The following is a 23,189-nucleotide window of genomic DNA, read 5'->3' on the forward strand; positions in this document are numbered from 1 at the left end:
ACCCCTCTCCCACGCAATGTGAATTCCTCATCCCATCTTAATCTCAATCTCCGTCTTTGAAAAATTGAATCATGTTCTTCTCCCATTGTCTTGTCTAACATTGTTGTTTGATTTTGTATTTCGGCAAATAAATAATTATAAAGAAATCTACAATCATAGCTGGTGGTGAATCCTGATCGGTGGAGTGATGTCTGCGTACGAGAACATGATAGGGGGGAGCTAAAGCTGAAGGGTAAAGCACTGGATGTGAAAGCAGATGGCGTTATCAAGAAGAAGAAGAATCTCTGTTACAAGAAGCATCATTATCAAGATCAATCTTCAGTAGGTTTTTGTTTTATGTCTTCTTCTTCTTTACCTTGATATTTGTTGGTAACTATGATATTTTTTATTATTGGATACTCTCATGTAGACTATGCACGATGAATGATGAGTTAAATTAGGTGGTCTTTCTAGCAATTTGTAATGTCAGAATAACGCCGCTATCTCCTAGTTATGAAGGCATTTCTAATTGGTAAAAGGCTTGAATAAGGGCATTTGTTTTAAGGTGCTATTCGCTGAACTTTTGACTTGAGAAATGCAAGTGTGATTTTCAAAAGTTCAAAGAATAATGAGTTGAAACAAGAGGATATATTCAAGAGTAGAAGGTGATGTGGGATGACTATTGCTTGATTTCATTAGGTAGCGGGGATTAGTATCCAAAACAACGCTGTAGGATTTGAATGTAATGTGGCATGGTGGGAGCACTGATTATTTTACATTTATCTTCTAAACTCTCATGGATAAGATTTTTTGGTGTAAAAACACAGAGGGTTGAGTTCAGGTTTGAGATGGAGTGAGCCAGCTCCAAAATTGCAAGGAGTCGAGGGAATAGCCTTTCGATACATTCCCCGGTTTGGAGTTGCAGTATTATCTGAGTAATTGCTGGGAAATAATTATAAAAAATCTTTGCTGATCGGAAAATGGTTCAGTACCGACTACATCCCCAATGTAATTTACAGACTAATTCCTTATGGCTCATTTAATCTTTATGTGAGTAGATAATGAGATATATATTTTCCATATTGATGTCCCACTTGTTGATCCATCCAGAGTTCACAATTAGATTTGCTGCCTGCCTTTTATAAAAAATCAGTGATGATAGAGCGAGGATGGAGGAAGAAAGCTATATTGCTTCCATTGCGAGTGCGTAGAAGCTGAGAGAAAGGGAAGTGAAAAAGGAGAGAGAAAATGGGAGAGGGCGGGTGCTGCTATAGTTTTATGCAGTGACTATCTATGATGTCATATTGCTTTCTATAGTTTCTTCATTAAATCATTCATTGTTTTCAGTTAATATTTCATTGATTCATGAATTATTGGTTGTTTACTAACAAAATGTCTTCATTTTAGAGGTTGTCAGATGGAAATACAGCTTTAGCAACAAATCATGCTGGGGATATGAACGAGACATACAAAGATGATGAACAAGGGCAAGCTGCAAAGTATGATGATCATCTTACACCAGTTGAGAAGCGATATCTTCAGTAATGGGAGAAAATCAATACACAAAGGATGGTTAAGATGGCCAGCAAATCTCACTGTGATCGGATTCAGGAATTTAATTAATATTTTGCTAAATTAAGTGAGCATTATGACATTATTAAGGTGGGGCCTGGTTAGTTTGTTTCTCTAATTTTTCAGTCAGGTTTATACACTAATTCAAAGGATTGAGAAAAATGAGCTTTAAATGTTAAAAGCCATGCATATTGACTGAAAGCATGACATTTGTCTAGATTTGTATGTTTTAAGTTCATTGACAATTTGGTATCTGAATATTTAAATTATGAATTCTGCAACTAAGTTTAATGGACAGTTTTAATGTCTTATCAGATAGATCTTCACTTCTGTAGAGCTCCCAAAAATTCAGTAAACTATGCATAGTATTCCAGCTAGTAAAAAAAATTTGAATGGCTTCCAAATTTCTTATATATGGTGATTATCCAATTGTGTTTGTTAAATTTATTTATTAAAATAATTGTTTTATTTAAATAAGTATTAAAAGAAATAAAAACATAAATTGAATTAATAGAGTAAAAAAAAAAAAGCCATCATATGCAAGGTTTGCACTTATTAAAAATATTATTTGAAAAAATAAAATTTATCTATATAAAAGATTAAAAAAAAAATTATAGATGAATCAAATTTGTTTTTCAAAATTAAATGCATAACAAAAAAGAAAAAAACAATCGTCTCTTAAAAGAGACTCTCCAAACAAAATAAAAAGGAGAATGAGTACTAATTTATATTTAAATTAAACAAATTTAGAGAAAAAGAACATAAAAAAAATCATTAATTGTTTTTTAAACAAAAAGTAAAGGCTAGGTATTGTTGGGCCTGGTAAACAAAGCAAGCCTGCATATTCCATTTTATCATGGCCCATACAATTGGACCCTTTATTTATTTATTTTTATTGTTTGCCATAAAGTTTTTTGAAAAAAAAAAAAATTCAGACGACACGTCGTTTTATTTACCTAGATACCAATTACTGTGGTTGTCGTAAAATCAAGGTTTAAGTGTTGTTTTATCTAAAAACCTTTTTTCCAATCCATTCTTGACCCAAAAATCCTATAAAATATCATACAAACCATGATAAACCTATTTATAGCTTCAAAAAAATCGCTTAAAAAACCAAAATCAACCCGATCCAAAAATGATCACAAACTTAAATTTGTATTTTCACGAACTTTAAAGGTAAAAAAACACTTAATATAAAATCCTTAATCAATTGAATAATCTGACACAATTATCTTTTGTTTTTGTGGCTTAAATTGGTGTCAGTGATATTTTTCTCTTTCTACCATTAAAATTTAGTGACCTCTCTCTCTCTCTCTCTCTCTCATTCTTCTTTCAACCAGTGACTAAAAAATAACAAAATTAAATTTTTATACAAAAATTGAATTGAGAAAATATTGAGGTACTGAAATTATATAACCTGTATAATTTTTAAAGTTCAAGGACCAAAGTGTACGTTTTTGCAAACCTTATGGCATGCCACCTATGTTTAACATCTTTTTCATTTTTGTTTCTCTTATTTGAATCCCATCTTTTCATAAAATAAAATCAAAATCAAGTAGTCTTTAATTAGAACTAAATTTTAAAAATATATTTAAGGATTAAATTGAAAAACATAAAATTTTGTACAGTCCATCAACAATAAGCTGTGAGAGAATGAATAATGGATTTTTACATAGTAAAAATCCTCCACCACCTATTAAAATTCATCACTACCACTATTATTATTAGTATTATTATTATAACTAACATTACTATTATTATTATTTTATCATCATCATCATTAATTTTTTTTGTATTATAATTATCATAATAAATAATATTACTATTTTCATTATTTTTTTTATTTTCATTACCACTATTATTATTATTATTATTATCCTCTTCCTTTTCATTATTATTATTATTATTACTATCATTATTATTAGTAAAGAGAGGCAAAAATATCTCATCTCATCTCATCTCATCATCCTTTGAATGAACACGGGGCGGATAGTTTGTTTCGACGGCCATCAATGAATTCGCTTTTGATCCAACTCTTCCGTGCGTGTTTGAATTAATTCATAGACTTGGCAAAACCAAGAAAGCCCGAAGGACACTTTTACCCTCGTCCCTCCTGAAGCAGCAGCGTTCGCTTTTCTCAGCTCTCACCCGTCTCTTTCTCCACGAGGTGACACTTCTCAACTTTCCCTGTCTTTCTTTTTTGCCTTTTGCTGTTCCATTTGGATTGAAATGAATGGCCTAATAAAGTTAGCTTTCTCTCGTGATTTGATTTCACAATTGCTTTTCTTGGCTGGCTATGCTTAGGATGCTCGGAGGCAAGCAGTCATAACTAATCTCTAGTTTACTTTAATGTCCAAAAGGCACTGAAAGAAAGCAAGCTGTTCTTTCTTGGGATAAATTATTTCTGGGCTGCCATTTTCATTTATATGGGGTTGTTGCAATTATTGCATCTGTTTTTGGATTGACTTGGGAGTTGGATATCAATATATGAAGTGAAAAGTTCTATATAATTTACAAGTAGAAGGGCGGTGGTTGATTGACTTCTACTGATTTAATTTATTGAGTATTGTTGAAAAGATAAGAAGAAGTTGATCTTCAACACATAAAGTTAATCTGCTGCTAATGTTGATTTACAGTTGAAGATTATCTACTTGCTGCTGATGTTGATCAACTGCTGAAGATTATCCTCTGGAATTGAGATTGTGTAGATGAACTGATTGAGTTGGACTCAATCACTTGTAGCTTCTATTTTCTAGCTATGTATTTGTATATAAATATTCTCATTGTAAACTCTGTTGCAATCAATACGACTGGAATAAAACTTCTGTTATTATTCTTCCTAGCATTCTTTTATCTTGTTTTCATGGTATCAGAGCACATGAAATCTTAAACATATTAACCAAGCTTCCGCAAAACCTCCAATGGAGGACAATACTAATTCAACCAGTATTAACCAAAACATTACCCTTCAGAACATGTCCTTTTTAACCATTGATCATTCTGATCATTTTTTTATCCATACATCAGATCATCCAAGCATGACTCTTGTTCCAAAGGTTCTTGATGGAACCAATTATGCAATGTGGAGACGTTCCATGCTAATAAGTCTCAGTGCCAAAAACAAGTTGGAATTCATTAATGGAACCATACTTATACCAGGAGAATCTGATCCTAAATACATGTTATGGCAACGATGCAATGATATGGTTCTCTCTTGGATTCTTAACTCCTTAAACCAAGAGCTTGCCAATAGTGTTCTTTATGTTGAAACCCCCTCTGAAATCTGGTTGGATCTAGAAGAACGATTCTCACAAGGTAATTTTTCTCATCATTATCAAGTTCAGCGTTCCATAATAGAATTGCAGCAAAATCAGGATTCCATCTTCACATATTACACCAAGATAAAAACGTTATGGGATGAATTGAAAATGTCCAGTCCAACAATTCAATGCACATGTGGTGGAATGAAATAACTGTCAAACAATGAAGAAAAGATGAGACTTGGTTAGTTTCTTATGGGATTAAATGAGAACTATTCAGCCATTAGAGGGCAAATCATGCTCATGCAACCTTTACCAATTGTTAAGAAAGCATATTCACTCTTATGTGAGGAAGAAAAGCAAAGAGGACCGGTTGAGCACAAAGTTACTGAACAGGTTCATGCCATAAATGTAAAAAGATCAGGTTCTACTTCACAGCGACGAGATTTCTCTCGAAATTGGATGTCTGGCTCATCAACTATACAAGGATAAAAGAAACGACTTCACTACACCTATTGTGATGGAACTACACATACAGTGGAGAGATGTTTTTATTTGATTGGATTTCCCACCGGTCACGCTCCTCATGGCAAGAATTTGCAGCCTCATAATCGAGCTCAAAAAGCTGCTACAAACCAAACAGGAATTGAATCATTTCACACCAACATCAAGTCGGTTCAAACCTCTGATCAACCTCTTTAATTCACTCCTGAAGAATTTTCACAAATCAAAGCTTTCTTTCAAGCCGAAAAATCCACTGTATCTGCAAATTATACAGGTAATATCACTCTTTTTTGCTCATCTTTCATGACTCAAAATTCTGAGGCTTTACAATGGATCATTGACAGTGGTGCCACTAACCATATAACCACTTCAGTTATTAATAAAGCCACTGTTCCTATGTTCTCTCAAGTCACCTTTCCGAATGGTTCCTACGCAAAAATTACAAGTGCTGGCTCTGCACATGTTACCAAAAGCCTACATGTCCATGATGTTCTTTGTGCACTCTCATTTCATGTGAATCTGCTTTCAGTCAGCCAACTCACATCTGCTCTTAATTGTTCTGTTCATTTTTTTCCCACTTTCTGTATATTGCAGGACCTAGCTACGAAGAGGATGATTGGCCTGGGGAAGTAGAGTAAGGGACTATACTACCTTATGCACAATCAGAATCACATTCCTCTTCAACAAAATCATATCAAGTCTCTTTTCCATTAGGAGCTGTTTGGCATAACAGATTAGGACATCCATCAAAATTACCCTTTCAGTTCCTGTCAAAATTAATTTCATCTTTTGTTTATGATTCACAACATTCATGTGAAGTTTGTTCTTTGGCAAAACAAACCAGGTTATCCTTTCCCATAAGTTCTATTAAAAGTACTAAATTTTTTGAGCTTATACACTGTGATATTTGGGGTCCACAAAAGATTGAAACACACTCTAGTGCACATTATTTTTTAACTATTATGGATGACCACTCGTTTTACTTGGATTTTTTTTATGAAATTCAAATCTGAAACACAAGGGTTGTTAAAATTATTCATCACTTTTGTCCACACTCAATTTAACTGTCAAGTTAAAAGTATATGAAGTGATAATGGGCTAGAATTTATCTCCTTAAAGCCATTCCTTTCCACTCATGGCATTTTACTCCAAAATTCATGTTCTTACACACCTCAACAAAATGGTGTTGTAGAACGAAAACACAGACACCTACTCAATGTTAGTCGTGCCTTGAGATTCCAAACAAATTTACCATTACAATTTTAGGGAGAGAGCTTGCTCACTGCCACCTATCTCATAAATCGTCTTCCCACCCCAGTTTTGAATCACAAGTCACCATATGAACTCCTATATGGAAAACCACCCATATATACACATCTTCGTGCTCTTGGTTGTCTCTGTTATGCCACTAACTTACAACCATTGACCAAATTTTCACCATGAGCTCATCGATGTATTTTTGTTGGATACCCTTCTATTCAAAAAGCATATCGTGTTTATGATTTTACCACTCGACAGTTTTTCACTAGTCGAGATGTTGTTTTTCATGAAAATACATTTCCTTTCATAAATCACACTTCAGTCGATTCCTCTCAACAACCATCTCTGCCCACCATACTTCCTGATCCTAATGACAGCTCAATTCCACAACCATTAATTTTTTCTCCCTCACCAATCGAGACCCCTGCCACTCCATTATCTTCCCCTACCTCTACAGACTCTCCATCATCACCATCATCCACTCCCACACAATCTTCTCCTTCTCCAACACCAAACACACCTACTCCTATTCTACGTCGCAGTGATCGGCCACGACAAACCTCGGTTCTGCTCTGTGATTTTCATTGTGGTCAAGTTGGTATGTCACAACTCTCTGCATCCACAACCAAGTCAGCCTCTTCACGGTCAGGTACTCAATATCCATTATCAAGTTTTATTTCCTACCAGTCCTTATCTCTTTCTCATCATATATTTATTAACAACATTACTAGCACTCTTGAACCAACAACATATAAGCAGGCACTTAATAATGATCTTAGGTGGTGTGAAAGCAATGAGAAACTGAGCTCACTGCACTTGAAAATCAGAAAACATGGTCTTTGGTTTGATTACCATCACATTGTCATCCCATAGGCAACAAATGAGTTTTCAGAATCAAATACAAATCTGATGGAACTATGGAACGGTATAAAGCACGGTTAGTAGCCAAAGGCTTCAATCAACAAGAAGGCTTGGACTATCATGAAACTTTTGCACCGGTTGCAAAGTTAACTACAGTTCGTTGTCTTCTTGCCTTGGCAACAGTCCGTAATTGGCCTCCTATCTTCAACTAGCATATATATTCACCAAGGCATTAGGGGGAGACAATTTCAAGAAATTATCAGGTAAGTTGAACATTCTCAATATTCATGCTCCAACTTGAAGGGGAGTGTTGAAAAGATAAGAAGAAGTTGATCTTCAACAGATAAAGTTAATCTGCTGCTAATGTTGACTCACAGTTGAAGATTATCTACTTGCTGCTGATGTTGATCCACTGCTGAAGATTATCCTCTAGAATTGAGATTGTGTAGATGAACTGATTGAGTTGGACTCAATCACTTGTAGCTTCTATTTTCTAGCTACGTACTTGTATATAAATATTCTCATTGTAAACTTTGTTGCAATCAATACAAATGGAATAAAACTTCTGTTATTATTCTTCCCAGCATTGTTTTATCTTGTTTTCAAGTATTATCCGAGTATGAGTTATGCATCGTGGAACTAATGAGTCTGAACCCAATCTGAGTGAATCGTTTCGTCAGACCAGCAGCGTAGTCTCTTCAGTGAGAAGACGTTTTTTAAGTTTATCACGCAGCAGATCCTTCCAGGTAGATGATGATATTGAGAGTGAAAACGTGTCAGAGGCAGGTGCAAGTGGTAGCATCAGTTAATGGTACGGTGTTTCCCCTTTCAAATGAAACCTTCCTACGATCATATGGGTTGGGGGCTCATGATTCCACAGCTTTGAATACAAGATCTCCAGTGTTACCTTCGCCAGAAGAAATAATGTCTCCTATCTCAACTGATGCAGTGGTCTGCTCCAGGGAAAAACAAGAAGTGAGAATTCAGTTGATCATTATTATCTGTTTCATTAGCGCTGATAGGATTTGTTTGGTTTATTGCCTCATGAACAGGGGTTTGTGTCTTTAATGGCTGTTTGTCATATGATATGGGTTTGTTTATTTAGCTTTAGTTTTTATGTTTGTGGCGTAAAAAATACAGTTAGGTATTTGATAACACATTAAAATGTGTTTTTATATTATGAAATTCATTAAAAAATTAAGTTTGCAGTTTTTGTAAAGCAATTTTTACAAGTTTTTTTAATTCAGTTTCGTAAAATTGTTTATTTTTACGTTTTAAAAGCATTTTTTTATAAAAATTTAAATTTTATTTTATTTTATTTATTTACTTTAATTTTTTTTTTGTATTTTTAAATTATTTTAATGTGTTTTTATTAAAAATATTTTTAAAAAAATAAAAAAATTATTTTAATATATTTTTAAGTAAAACAAACGCAATCAAACTGCTGTTACTTGTCTTCGACTGTTAATATCAAACTGCTGCTACTTGTGTAAGACTGTTAATCTGATAACTCATTTGTTTCTTGCTGCTATATCCAGGACAAGGAGAAAGTATTTGTGTTGCTACCAGCATTCGGGTATATCTCTTGTCTTGTGTATCTAGCAGTTTTTGGAATTCTTGGGGTAATACGCACAACATTTTTCTTTTTACTTTTGGAATATTTTCGATGGCATTAGTAAATGGTAACCTAACTTCAACGGCTTTTCATTTTTTATTTTCTTCTGTTATGTTGATACATTTCTCCTAAATAAAAATTTAAAAGATTTTTTACTGGTGATTTACTGCATTATTATAGTCGGATTATTTTTGTATCCCCCTTATTATTATTTTCCTTTAGCTTACTTAAAACATAAAACCCCATCTCATGACAAAAAATTAAGTCTTCTCCAAACCAACCAATTTGGCCAAATTCTTCCTCCTAACAACAATGAGTTTCTCCTCTCTTTTTCTCCATTCATAATTGCCTTTATTTTCAAAATTTAACAATAATCGTAACAATTTAATCACATTCTCATTAATTTTTCCCATCTAAGCAAAAAATTCAACAATTGCAAAGAAATGAATTTTTCACGTAACCTCTTCCAATGTATGATTCTCGGGCTGAATTTGAGTGAATCCAGCTCACTGCATACCATGGGCTATGGCCATACTAGAGCCCATCATAAAAAAATGTACCTTGCCTCCTCATATTGTGCTATAGCCATCGACTTTGTTTAGTTAAAATTATATTTTTATTAATTATCTAGATTATTTTTTATTTATCAAAGTAATTGAGTCATTTTAAATTAATTTTTAGACGGTTTAAAGGTTTTTATTAAAAAAATATATTAGCAATATTTTAGTTATTTTTTTTTACGTGAAAAAAAAAAAACTAATCCTACCGAATGATCTAGTATTTCTAAAAAAAGAGAGGAGTAACTTAATTTAATAAATCGGCTCGGAGTTCACGTGTTGTATCCTAGAACAATGAGCTCTTGAAGATGTCACTGTTACCATTGCCGGAAAATAAATAATGAATTGCATGTTGACAAAGATGGAAGAAAAGTCAGAGATAGTGTGCACCAAGGCCTTAAATAAACGAAGGGTTCCAGTCGTTGCACCGCCATAGCTATCGTTTTTCTCCTTCTCTTTCGCTATCTCATCGCCGCAGAGGCCTCAAAAAAACGAAGGGCTGATAGTTTGTTTCAACGGCCATCAATGAATTCGCTTTTGATCCAACTTTTCCGTGCGTGTTTGAATTAATTCATACACTTGGTAAAACCAAGAAAGCCCGAAGGACGCTTTTACCCTCGTCCCTCCTGAAGCAGCAGCTTTCCCTTTTCTGAGCTCTCACCCGTCTCTTTCTCCACAAGGTGACACTTCTCAACTTTCCCTGTGTTTCTTTTTTGCCTTTTGCTGTTCCATTTGGATTGAAATGAATGGTCTAATAAAGTTAGCTTTCTCTCGTGATTTGATTTCACAATTGCTTTTCTTGGCTGGCTAATCTCTAGTTTACTTAATTTCAAAAAGGCCCTTGAAAGAAAGCAAGCTGTTCCTTTTGGGGGATAAATTATTTGCAAAAACTCATTTACTGTTAAGAAGAACTTAAGCTGAGTCCAATCAGATTGAACAAGTGGTGGTTAGGTATTATTATATATATATATATATATATATATATATAATATATTATATATATATATATATATATGTTGATGCTAACAGAAGAACAGCCCACTTAAATTATTGAAGCCCATGTGGCTGATACTAATAAAGTCAGAATCCCCTCTCTCTTCTCTTTTGGGATTTGGAAAGTAGCTATTTTATTTTATTATTTAGTTTTTTATTTTACTTTATTATTATTATTATGCTGCCATTTGAATATGCCGTAGCTGCGCTTCAAGTTTGTATTTTTTCTTATAAAAAAGTTCAAATCTAAGAAGTAACTTGTAAAAAGTTATTTATTTTGCAGCAAAACCAGTGCTCTGCTTCTTCTTTTTTTATGCTTGCACGGAACAATTGACTGCATTAATAATGGACTCTGAAAACATTGCTTAGCCTCTATGGACAATTCAGTCACGGTTCTGTTTTACGGTCAACCTTACTATTTGGACGGAACATAGAAAGCGGTGACCACTTGATGCTAATTTGGATGGTCCACGGTGTGTTCTGAGAAATCACCTAAACTGCTGGCTGCTGGTCGGTCTTGAGATTAGCTTTGCCCCGTGACTAAAACACAGTATTTCTTATTCTTGTTAATGAACTCCTTTCCTCTTTCATTTTCATTTATCTGGTGTTGTTGCAATCATTGCATCTGTTTTTGGATTGACTCGGGAGTTGGATATCAATATATGAAATGAAGAGTTCTATATAATTCACAAGTAGAAGGGCAGTGGTTGATTGACTTTTGCTGATTTAATTTATTGAGTACTGTTGTCTGAGTCTGAGTTATGGATCGTGGAACTAATGAGTCTGAATCCATTCTGAGTGAATCATTTCGTCAGACTAGCAGCGTAGCCTCTTCAGTGAGAAGACGTTCTTTAAGTTTATCACGCAGCAGATCCTTCCAGGTAGATAATGATATTGAGAGTGAAAACGTGTCAGAGGCAGGTGATATTGGTGACAGGGCTCTTCATAGCAAGAGGCATAATGAAAGTGGTAGCATCAGTTTATCCATTGACAGAGAGTTAGAAAATGGTACGGTGTTTCCCCTTTCAAATGAAACCTTCCTACGATCATATGGGTTGTGGCCTCATGATTCCACAGCTTTGAATACAAGATCTCCAGTGTTACCTTCGCCAGAAGAAATCGTGTCTCCTATCTCAACTGATGCAGTGGTCTGCTCCAGGGAAAAACAAGAAGTGAGAATTCAATTGATCATTATTATCTATTTCATTATCGCTGATAGGATTTGTTTGGTTTATTGCCTCATGGATAGGGGTTTGTGTCTTTAATGGTTGTTTGTCATATGATATAAGATCAAACTGCTGCTACTTGTCTAAGGCTGTTAATCTGATAATTCATTTGTTTCTTGCTGCTATATCCAGGACAAGGAGAAAGCATTTGTGTTGCCACCAGCACTCGAGTATATCTCATGTCTTGTGTATCTAGCATTTTTTGGAATTCTTGGGGTAATATGCACAACCTTTTCTTTTTACTTTCTGAATATTTAAAATGGCATTAGTAAATGGTAACCTCACTTCAACGGCTTTTTATTTTTTATTTTCTTCTGTTAAATTGGATTCTGGTGCTTCTTTTCCTTTTATCTTATTCATCAACTTTGTTGGCTTTTTTGAAGTGGTTTTATTATGAATACTTAATTATGCATTACCTGCAAGCATTTTAATGCTGCAGACATCGACCCGTAAAATTTTAAAAGGCAGATAATAATTTATGGAAGCTAATGAAATGAATTTAATAAATCCATTATTACCATCACTTATCGTTTTCAAGTGCTCAACATGACCACTTGAAGAGAATAGAATTTGAAATTGAAACCACTTAGCTTCATGGAAACATTTGTACAGTAAGCTAGATCAAGAAATATGCTCTTCGCTTGACATAAGCTGTGTTGGAAACTAGTGCTCTTTAGTTACCACAACTAGGAGTGGGTGTCTTTCTAGGAGGATGTTTAATCCTAGGAAGTGTTGTCAAAATCATGCTTTGGAAAATAATAAACCCAGACACTGACACAAGATACTAGCCGGATGAAATTCTTGATGCGTCTAAGTACATAGCTCTTGATAGCAAAAAAATGAAACAAAGAAAAAGGAACGTGATGAAATGATTTGTAAATTACTAATGACAAAACTTTACGATACCTTATTATGCTTTTGTTAATTTTCATCTTCTCCAAACAATAAATTAAGGTCAGATGAATACTAGTTGAGGCGAGTGATTTGTACATCTTCTAGACATTATTGCTAATCTAACAGCAAAGCGTAATCTATTCCTTAAAAAAGGCATCTAGTATTCCTGTTTTTCCATTGGTTACTAATACAATTGAAAGCAAGGATCACAGTTCTCTGCTAACATTGAAGGAATTTTAAAATAGAGTCAAAGCTCTACTCTATTAGTGGAGGCTGCAGAGGAGGTGTAATCTGATTTTGGTTGTCCCATAAATAAATAATGCATTCCTATTTTCAACTTTTAATACACAATGACATCATCCTGAAATGGGTTTATTAAAGAAACGTTGCACCAGCATCATAATCTATACGATAATGTTGCATTAAGTTTTCGTTTCAAATTGATTATCATGTTGATTGCTTTTTTATTTGCCCTTCTTTTTTGCTGATTGATGCGTGCATTAAATATTGTGCTTGATAGGAGTGCAAAACCAAAGAGAGCATTTAGACATGGTTGGGAGAGGGGCACTTTCGGGCGTGTGGGTTAATATGAAAAACTATTAAAGTTTGACATGGCATGATTTGCAGGTCTTAACAAGATATTTATTACAAAAACTCTTTGGCCCTGGTGTTGCTGGTGTGACAAGTGACAACTATCCGCTATATCTTGACCTACCTTCCAATATGGTCTCTCTCTCCCCCCCTCTCTCTCACTTACAGATACACACAAAGATATTGAATATCCATTTTTTTTATTTTTAAAGTAGAGATTATTCATAATCCTATGTCATCTTGCTTGTTTTCTAGTAAGGTGTCTATTTGTTTCATTAAAATTTATGATGTTTTGATGTTGTTGGATGAAGTAACATAAATATATCTTGTTAACTTTGTTATGGTATGCAATTCATTAGTCATTACTTATCATGAAACTTGATCATGATATTGTTATTCTAAATATGACACTTATGGTATTCCCATATTACAAGATTAATTGAAAAGGATTCTCGATATTGATTGGAAAAGTAGAATTGTTTATGAAGTTATTAATGTTTGGTAGATTCAATTGCCATGTAAGTTAAACCTTCGGGTTTTTGCAATGAAACTCCACTATGTTAGAATGATCCAGAATTAAAGGTTTTGCTTATGGTAACTGGTACTCTTATCTGTCCCCTTCCTTTCAATAAACTGAAAATATAGTGCAAGAATACCACAACTTGTCTTTGTTACCTTCAAGATGCATAAATTAATAAATTATAATGTTTCGACAACACTTGGACTCTGTGTTTTCAACTTTGGAATACAAATAAAGCTCATTAACTTATTACTTATTTGTAATATGTGCTCTTCTAGGTTGGTTCATTCTTGATGGGATGGTGGGGTGTTGTTTTCAAAGAAGACATATCCAAAGTGTCTAGTCATTTGGCCATTGGATTAACTACTGGTTATTTAGGAAGTCTCACAACATTCAGTGGTTGGAATCAGAAAATGCTTGATCTCAGTGTTAATGGTCATTGGGTGTTTTCTTTTGTTGGCTTTCTCATAGGTAAGTGGCACTTGCAAATTATTGTAATATGTAGTTGTAGCTTAAATGAGACATGGAAACTTAACTATTGCTCTTGGGCATATGCCTGTTCAAAATTTTAATGAGAGACAAGCCTTGACAATTCTAGACCATTAAAACATAAACGAGTAACTTCTCACTGTGTGTATCTTTCAGGGTTATTCCTTGCAGCCTATTCCATAAAATTGGGTGTTGGTATGGCGAAATGTTTCAAGTCATTTTTCCAAATGTCAAACAAAAGTGTAGATTTAGCCAGCTGGAGGGTAGACAACCCCTATCATCATTTCACAGTTATGGTGGTATTGGTGGTAATGCTAGGCCTTTTATGGGCTCTAAGTGGAGCACTACTAAAGAAGGAGTATAGCCACGACAGTAGTGGGGCTCAGTTATGGCTAGGTTGCATAGTTGCACCCTTAGGGGTGTGGATCAGGTGGTTCTTAGCAAGACTCAATGGTCGTGGGTTAGGTAAGGCTGGTTCTCTAAAATGGATTCCATTTGGAACTCTTATTGCAAATGTTTCTGCAGCATGTATCATGGCAGCACTGTCTACTGTGAAGAAAGCGGTATGGTTTCATCTCTCTCCCAACTGAACTTTTTCTCCTCTTTTTGTCCGCATGTGATATACCTTCCAAGTCAAATTTGTTGATTATAGATCTGGCTAATTCTATTTTTGTGTTAGTTAGGTTAATTCTGAATCACATATTGTTTATTATGTTCTAAATTCTTGCTTTTCCCTCATTGTTTTAACCCTCATGGTGCTACCAGAGTGAGTTTTAGAAAGAGTAGTGCACTATAAATTTTGATGATATGAGATTTGGGTGATGTAGGTGCATACCAAAACCTGTGATACCATTTCAACTGGCATACAGTTTGGATTCTTGGGCTGTCTAAGTACTGTTTCCACTTTCATTGCTGAGTACAATGCAATGGAAGAAAGCCAGAAAAACTGGAGAGCTTATGTGTATGCCCTAATAACAATAGTTGTCTCATTTGGCTTGGGGACCTTGATATACTCTGTACCTGTTTGGAGCAGGGGATACGAGTAGCACGTCAGCATATTCATAAATCTCTCTTTTGGTTTTTGGCTTACTGCATGTCAACTAGACACAAGAGAAGTGCCCTTCCAAAAACATGCTAAAAAGCCTACTGGTCAGCGAAGTTCTATACAATATTGAATACATGAATATATTTTGGAAATGTTTATATTTTCTGTAATTTCTTTATCAATAGGCGCATTTTATTTTTAAGAAATACAAAGTTGATATGGGATAAAAGAGATTTGAAATTGAAATAATAAGCTAAGAAGAGAGAAAAGAAAATGTTAAGGAAAAAAAGAAGCTGCAAAAGAGAAGACAAAGTTGAAGAAAGTTTGAAGGGGGTTGGAAAAGTCTAAAACTTTGTAATTTTTATTTAATTCATCAAAAAAGAAAGGTGGTGGTATTATAATTTTATAGGGTATATTGCAAATATTTTAATTGCATAAGTGAGAAATAATAAAGTCTTAAAAACAAATGATTTATTTTTTATGACAAAAAAAATCTCACTACCTTAAAATGCTTTAATAAGTAAATACTCTTTTTTGTTTTAATTTAAGCATACGCATACATGTATGTATGTATAATATTAGTATGTATGCTAAGGCTTTGAATTAATAGTAGTTATAAGTTTCAATATATATTTAGTATTCATGTAATTAATTAAGTTATTGTAACAACTAATTAATATTGATTTTAGTTAGTTAACTTGTTAAAAGAAAGTAATTAAAAATAGATTAAAAAGTGATTCAGATGAACAAATATAAGATGACAAGAAAAGGAGTGATAAGTTTCAACAATCTTTTTTATTTTCCATGTTCATGATATTATGTAGAAAATTACATGATTTTTTTTTTAAAATGCATTTTTATGTTGTGTTGACCACATACAAGTTAATAACTTAGCCAGAGTAGTGGTATCAGAGTAAAGTTTGAAGGAAGACGAGTTTGGAGGTGAAATCAGATAAAAAAAAAAAAAATTGATTTAAAAGAGATGGCTAAGGTAAACAACTTAAATTGAAGTTCTGTACAGCCTCCTATGTTTACAAGATTAAATTATGAATTTTGAAGCATAACGATGAAGATTTTGCTCACCTCACTTGATTTGTGGGAGATGGTAAAGACTGTATTTGAGGAATTTTAGTCAATAGATAACATAGTCATAACACAAGTTAGAGATTTGAGGGATACAAGGAGTAAAAATATTGAAGTTCTTGGATTAATTCAAAGAGTACTTCTTGGTTCAGGTGTGTTTGCTTGGTGTTGAAAGAAGCAACAAGCAGTGTCTCAACCGTATATGCTGAAGCTGAATATGTTGCAATTTGGTTTAGCTATTTAGCAAGCTATTTGGTTTAGAAGAATTATGAACGATGCAAAAGAAAACAAGAAGAGCCAACAACATTGTTTTGTGACGATAAATAAGCTATAACAATGGCAAGAAATCCAGGTTTTCACAGCAGAACCAAGAACATTGCACTTAAACATGATTTCATTCATGAAGCAATTAAAGAAAGAGAGGTTGATATTAAGTATTGCAAATCAGAGGAGCAAGTGAATGATATATCTACAAAAGCATTGTCAAATGATAAATTTTAAAAGTTGAGAAATGCACTCGGTGTTTAAGTTCAACATATTTGAATGTGAGAAAAAAAAAAGAAAAAAAAAAGAGTTGTAAGTTTCTGCAATGTTTTTATCTCTTATTCATGCTTTATTCCCCCCTTAAAGATGCATTTTTATGTTGTTTTGACCACACGTAAGCTAATAACTTAGGCAACAGCTATTTGCTACAAGAAGATGGGGAAAACTGAACCAAAAGCAAGATCTCTGTCCAGTGACTCAAGGCCTGTCAACATGCCAAAACGATGTTTTTGTAAGAAATAGTTCATGATTGCGTCTCTCATAAATCATCACCATTAAATTTACTGCTCAAGGTCCTTAAAGGGGTTATCCTCCTTCCAACAACGAGCTTGTAATGAGGCCCTACAGCGAGGTCAGGTGGAGGCTCCAAGAACACAGGCGAGGCGATGACGTTCTTGTCTAGTCTTTGGTCACTGTGCTTTTGTGGAGCACACTTTCATGCTTCCTGTTGCTCAAAATCAGTTGAAAGACAAGGATTTGTTAGCGGATAGTAATTAGCAAGATTACTTTGATTAAGAGCATTTAATTTGGAGAGAGAGACCTCAATCTGGTCTCCAATGCAGATGGCTAGGGGCACTATGTATGTACTCGATACCATACTATTGTCCATCTCTGCAGGATTGGAGGCCCTGAACTTAACATCATCGGAAACAAGAAATGTTATGGAGGAGATGTCAGTGTGAGCTACCACCCAGAGAGCTAGATCAAGACATGAGCAGGTGGATAGTGATTTATTTTGACAAGGTCGTATATTTCTCATCTCCGCCCACAGCTTCATCGAGTTCATGCTCTTCAAGGCTCAAGCCCTAACGCTAACGACAGGCTCTTGAAGAGTTTGTCTACTACTCCGTGCAGATACTTCACTTATTCCTCGTTGGCTTCCGTGCAACGAAAACATATACCGTAACAAACTAACATTGCCATGTACAGAAATTTCATTACATAGCATATCACATGTATACATCACTCCCTCCTCCTTACATTCAAGCAAAAAGCGCTGGATATCATGAATATAATCCTAAGATTTTACTTGGAATCTGCGCGTGATACATAGAAAGATGTCATGTCAATTAGCCAAAGCAAAAACTTCTCAAGACCAGAGAAAACTAGTACGAAAATCTCGAACACATTGAGACAACCGTTGGTTAAATTAAAATTCTTGCGATTCAAGACAAAAATTAAAGGATTATCTTTGCGGACACGATATTTTTTAAAAAAAAAAAATTCCCATTCCAATGGTTAGACTTTATAATGGGAGGTCGCTTGCTCAATTTTTAATCCCTTTCGATTATGGATGCGCTACATTCGTTATAATCTGGTGATCTTTTCGGATTACAAGCAACAATTAATACACCATAAATTTTTAAAATGCTAGTCAGAACTTAGAAATGGATTTCAATAAAAAAAAATCTTTTTTTTTTAAAAAAAAAACACTCCAAAATTACAACAATTATGCGACATGAAAGCATAAATTGCACGGGTGGGGATCAAGGAGACTATAGCTTTTCCTTAATTTTAGTAGTTAAGGTATTTTCTTGCTAGCTTTTGCAAATAAAAATCAGTTTTTGTTTCGGCCAAGTATCAACATCGCGAAGTCAAGTAACATCAAATTCGAACAAGCATTATTGTGAAGCAAAATGAAAAGCGGATCCACAAAGTATCCAAGGCAGATATATTCGTAGTGCTTTGAAAAGACACGACGAAATTTCTGGACATGAAAATTAACCTCCAGGCGAGCTGTATGAATCCTGAGCAACTAAAATGGTAGAACGAATACGTAACCAAGTCATGTTAGGCCTACCCTCGTAAATTAAAATGCATTTCCAGGGCATAGTTAGATTTATCTTCTCCCGTAGTTCTGAATTGATTGCTTTTATGAATATGACGAGTCGCCATAAACAAATGCTAATCTGTATGTGAAACTCAAATTGAAAACCACCCAGTCCCGATTTTACCATGCACTTTCAGCTATTGTCCCTTCCTTATTGGCCGTATAGACTTGCCGATATTGTAAGAACTAGGCGTCGCCAAGTGGGAGTCAAACATTTGTGCACTGTTGCACGACAATTTGGCATTCTCGTGCCCTGTGTCTAAAGCAGGGCGAAAGGGTCTGGCAGTCATTTGGTTTTGCTCTAGGCAGTAGTTGCATAGCTCGATGCATGAACGATGAACCGTAGGGGGCAAACCATTCATGACAATTGACCAATCCCCTAGAAGAAGATTTGGTTTGGTTGACAACGGAAACCACCATCTACACAAAATGGTAAGTAATCATGCTGAAGGATGTTAGCCTCCAAAGCACACAATTATTGCTTCATATTTAGAAACTCTGAAATATCTTATCAAGTTATCAGCTTGTTACAAATTGCTTACATAACGCTCATGCAGCAAGAACGATAACATTTAAGAACTACGAACAAGGCAATTAGGCAAAGATCTTAGAATTTCTATTGACACAAATCACGTTTCATTTCCAACTGCAAATGAGCTAGAGATACCTCAACACATTAGCCACAGCATGAGCCACAGGCAGGCAAGGAACCTGGAAGTAAAGCATATCAAAATTGTGTTTAACAAAAAGTTGAAAAGCAAACACTTAAATATCCAAAAATCAATAAAATAAAACTTACTATGGTCAATCCCTCTAACATTGTCCAGCCCCCGGGGTGGGCCACGTGGGCCGCCACCATATGGTCCACTCCCAGGACCTCCTGGGCCACCATCCCATTTCTTGCTAGAACCAGATCCTTTTCTGTACGCATCTGTCTTTTCCATCTAAGACATGGAAGGAATAAAGAAGATCACTCTCTAGAGCTCGAAGACAAGTGCCAAAACAGGCATATTATGACAAAGCAACAAGGTAAAATCATTATATTACCGAGAACATAGTAGAAAAGAACACGCCTATGAAATTCACAATAGCCCAGAAGAAGTCAGTGATTGTTCTTAGTCGCCATATTGATCGCTGGGATTTCACAACACCTGACAACAACAACAAGAAGGACGCAAACATATTGTTGTTAATCATTCATGAAAATAATAATCAAAGAGAAGGAAAAGCTCCCAATCGATTTTCAATCCTCATCATGTTTGTTTCCCCTTTAAAATTCACACCAAGAAAAGAAATGTACATGTTGCCCCGATCAACCATGCAGTTAGTCAGCCACAGTTTTAGCTTGTTATCACTATTTCATTCAATGTTGCCACCCAATTGCATTACAAGCCACAGGGTTATAGAGCATTTTACAAGCAATAAATTTCATCACCCAATTTTCACAAATGATAAAGTACCACATAATATTTAAGCCAAACAACACCATACAAGAGACATGAGGACTGGATTAAGAAAAAACACAGGACATCATCAACTTTCACACAAGACAGTATGTTGTAAGAGAAGAGCATCGACATCAAAACTAATAACAGAAAGGCAGGAAAATGTTGATTGTGTAAAGTTTCCAGCATAAGAGAAAATTAGAAACAGTCCCCAGAAGAATTAATTATCTAAATGTGTAGTGACCAAGAATTAAAAATGTGGCACACAGGTTCCATGTGCAAGAGAAAACACTAACGGGTAAATTTAATGTCCCATCAATTTCATCGAAACATGTACTACCTTCCACCTTAAAATGGTTTGTGATCCTCTTGAAGAACCATAAGTTGTTCGATTATAAGCTCAAAAAATCAGATTATAGCATGATCTTCTAACTAACAGTGATCAAGCTCCTGCGTCATTAACATCAACATAACAGATAATCTAATTAAAGAAACTCGAAGCATAATTTATGTTCATTTTTTTATGCATGAAATCATCTTAGGCACAATTAGTTCTTCACCCGGTCAATATACGCGTTGACTTAAAAAATCAACTCACACGAAAACCCTAATTCCTCAATTGAATGCATGGAAAAAAAAAATCACAAACCATATAGATAGATTCGCAATAGAGAAAAGGGCTAGATAAAATTCACATAAATCAAACCCTAACATTTGAGAGATTAAAAATGATGAAGAAAACGTAGAGAGGAGAAAGAGAGTGCCTAACCTCGTTCGACGTAAGCCATGGGTGAGATCGACAGAGTGTGAGAGAGCAAATTTCAAGGTTTCTTCGATCAATTTTGAGATTAATTCTATCGAGGGAGCTTGGGAGTTGCAATTTTTACGCTTACATATATTGATGGCGTCTTTGGAACGGTGACATAATTATTACACACCCTCCGTTGATTTTGATTGGATAGAGCCCTGTCAAGGTGCACGTGGTGGAGTATTAGTGGTTATGATGAAATCATTGAAGTGCAGGTACAAATATGGTGCTTCCATGATATAGTAGTAGTAATAGAAAAATAAACATGGCAGCTTCTGGATGGGCTTTAGATTTGAACCTATCATTTTGGTCCTACGACAATGTTGCCACGACCCAGCTCTGTCATAGCTTCCTATTTAACAAAAATATACAGGTAGGAAATTCACGTAAGAGACTAAGTTCAAGGATAAATCAGTCTTTTTTTTTAAATCCATTTGTTATTTTCACTTTGATTGGGTGTATAAATGTATTTACAGTCGGATTGGTCTGACAGGTCGATCTGGGATCCAGCTGATTCAGGAGCTGAACCGATTTGGGTTTGTCAAAAGATTGGCAGTGCAATGACCCGGTCAAATTCAATCAAACCTGGTCGACCTGTGACCTAGGCGAGATCCGATGTTGTTTTTTTCTTTTTAAATATGGAGTTTGAAACCCATTAGTATATATATTCTATGTTTTCAAGAAAAAAATTATGTTTTTTCAATGTGAGATAAAAAAAACTTTTTAATTTAAATACTTTAACTTAAAAGAATAATATAGTATCTTAATGTGAGATTTGAAACCCATTAGTATATACACTCAATATTCACAAAAAAAAAAAAAAACTATGTTGTTTCAATCTGAGATGTGAAACCAATTAGTATATATATTCTATGTTTCCAAGAAAAAAATTATTTTTTTTCAATATGGAATTCAAAATTCATTAATATATATACTCTATGTTCCCAAGAAAAAAATTATCATTTTTCAATGTGGGATTTAAAACACATTAGTAAATATACTCTATGTTCATAAGAAAAAAAAAACTATTTTTTTTCAATGTGGGATTTGAAACTCATTAGTATATATATTCTATGTTCCAAAACAAAAAAGTTATCTTTTTTCAATGTGGGATTGAAAACTCATTAGTATGTATATTTTATATTCACAAGAAAAAAACTATGTTTTTTCAATGTGGGATAAGAAATTTTTTTTATTTAAATACTTCAACTTAAAAACTAAATATAATATCTTTTTAATGTGGAATAAAAAAAAATTTAAATATTCTTTTAAACTTTATTATTTACAATAAGTATAACCTATATTTACATTGATTTTTTCTTGATTTTTTTATATAAAATATTAAAACTTTAATTTTTTTAATTTTTTCGGGTTGATCCGAGTTGACCCATGAAACCCGGGACCTGACCCCTTGACCGGGTCGATCCCTGGACCGAGTTTAATAACTATGATTTACAACTTCTTTTTAACAATGGAATACCCTAATTGTCCTTAAAAGAAAACAATCATGAAATTACCCTTTATCTTACAATTAATTTATGCTTGCTTTTGGGGCTTTTTTGTATTTTCAAGTGGATTTTTTCATTATAACCATATTGGTAGAGGGTTAAAATGGTCTTCATAGTAATTAAAAAAAAGATTGTTAGGCATGTAGGAGAGAGGTATTTCGGCGATGCGTGCAACATTAAACGATAGTAAAAAAAAAAATTGGCTTCTACCGTGTCATTGGATTTCTCATGTCATCATCTTCCACACTAGGCGGTGTGTGTTAGGTTTTGATGGATAGATTGTCGTCGGAGCTGTTTTAAACTTTTTTCTCTTTTCTTCTCTCTCCTCCATCAAGATTAACGCATGGCTTTTAAAATTTCAAAGCAGTCCCTTGATTAGGTATATTCGCATATCAGTCCTTATTCTTTTTATTTGTTTTATTTTTGTCTTTGACAATCTTGTAAGTTTTGTTTTTGTTTTTTTTTTTCAATTACATCCTTCAATCTAGATTTTTTATTTTTAATCCTTCAAATTTAGTCTTGATTGTTTTTCATTTTTTTTCTTGTCTCTTTTGTAAACTTCCAATTGTTTCAATTTCATCCTTTAATAAAATGTTTTAATTTGC

The 23,189-nt window shown here is 34.2% G+C and overlaps 2 protein-coding genes and 1 long non-coding RNA gene across 3 annotated transcripts; 2 read left to right on the plus strand and 1 right to left on the minus strand.

The window, feature by feature from the left end:
- Positions 1-8,047: 8,047 nt before the first annotated feature.
- LOC140955560 (uncharacterized) lies at positions 8,048-9,209 on the plus strand. Its single transcript, XR_012169783.1, has 2 exons — positions 8,048-8,411; positions 8,975-9,209. It is a non-coding gene; the product is annotated as an uncharacterized lncRNA (long non-coding RNA).
- A 776-nt stretch (positions 9,210-9,985) lies between these two features.
- Positions 9,986-15,544, plus strand: LOC118029367 (fluoride export protein 1). Its single transcript, XM_035033247.2, has 7 exons — positions 9,986-10,288; positions 10,885-11,773; positions 11,960-12,043; positions 13,349-13,447; positions 14,111-14,303; positions 14,478-14,884; positions 15,149-15,544. Exons 2-7 carry the CDS (start codon positions 11,363-11,365, stop codon positions 15,365-15,367), a joined length of 1,413 nt encoding a protein of 470 aa, XP_034889138.1. The 5' UTR covers positions 9,986-10,288; positions 10,885-11,362; the 3' UTR covers positions 15,368-15,544.
- A 3,709-nt stretch (positions 15,545-19,253) lies between these two features.
- On the minus strand, positions 19,254-21,216 carry LOC118029370 (uncharacterized). Its single transcript, XM_035033253.2, has 4 exons — positions 21,038-21,216; positions 19,871-19,974; positions 19,623-19,767; positions 19,254-19,534 (listed from the first exon to the last, which is right to left on the minus strand). The coding sequence occupies exons 1-4, from the start codon at positions 21,054-21,056 to the stop codon at positions 19,500-19,502; spliced, it is 303 nt and encodes a 100-aa protein (XP_034889144.1). The 5' UTR covers positions 21,057-21,216; the 3' UTR covers positions 19,254-19,499.
- Positions 21,217-23,189: the final 1,973 nt, after the last annotated feature.

The sequence above is a fragment of the Populus alba genome, chromosome 5, assembly GCF_005239225.2.
Source record: "Populus alba chromosome 5, ASM523922v2, whole genome shotgun sequence".
Classification (NCBI taxonomy): Eukaryota; Viridiplantae; Streptophyta; class Magnoliopsida; order Malpighiales; family Salicaceae; genus Populus; species Populus alba.

What these genes read in the sequence shown, in the direction of transcription:
- LOC118029367 (XM_035033247.2), top strand. Translation starts at nt 11,363, where the DNA reads ATGGATCGTGGAACTAATGAGTCTGAATCCATTCTGAGTGAATCATTT. An exon ending in TTTTGTTGGCTTTCTCATAG is followed by an intron (nt 14,304 to 14,477) that starts GTAAGTGGCACT and finishes TGTATCTTTCAG; the next exon opens with GGTTATTCCTTGCAGCCTAT. An exon ending in TGTCTACTGTGAAGAAAGCG is followed by an intron (nt 14,885 to 15,148) that starts GTATGGTTTCAT and finishes TGGGTGATGTAG; the next exon opens with GTGCATACCAAAACCTGTGA.
- LOC118029370 (XM_035033253.2), bottom strand. An exon ending in TCTTTTCTACTATGTTCTCG is followed by an intron (nt 19,768 to 19,870) that starts GTAATATAATGA and finishes TCCATGTCTTAG; the next exon opens with ATGGAAAAGACAGATGCGTA. An exon ending in TGTTAGAGGGATTGACCATA is followed by an intron (nt 19,535 to 19,622) that starts GTAAGTTTTATT and finishes CTTTACTTCCAG; the next exon opens with GTTCCTTGCCTGCCTGTGGC.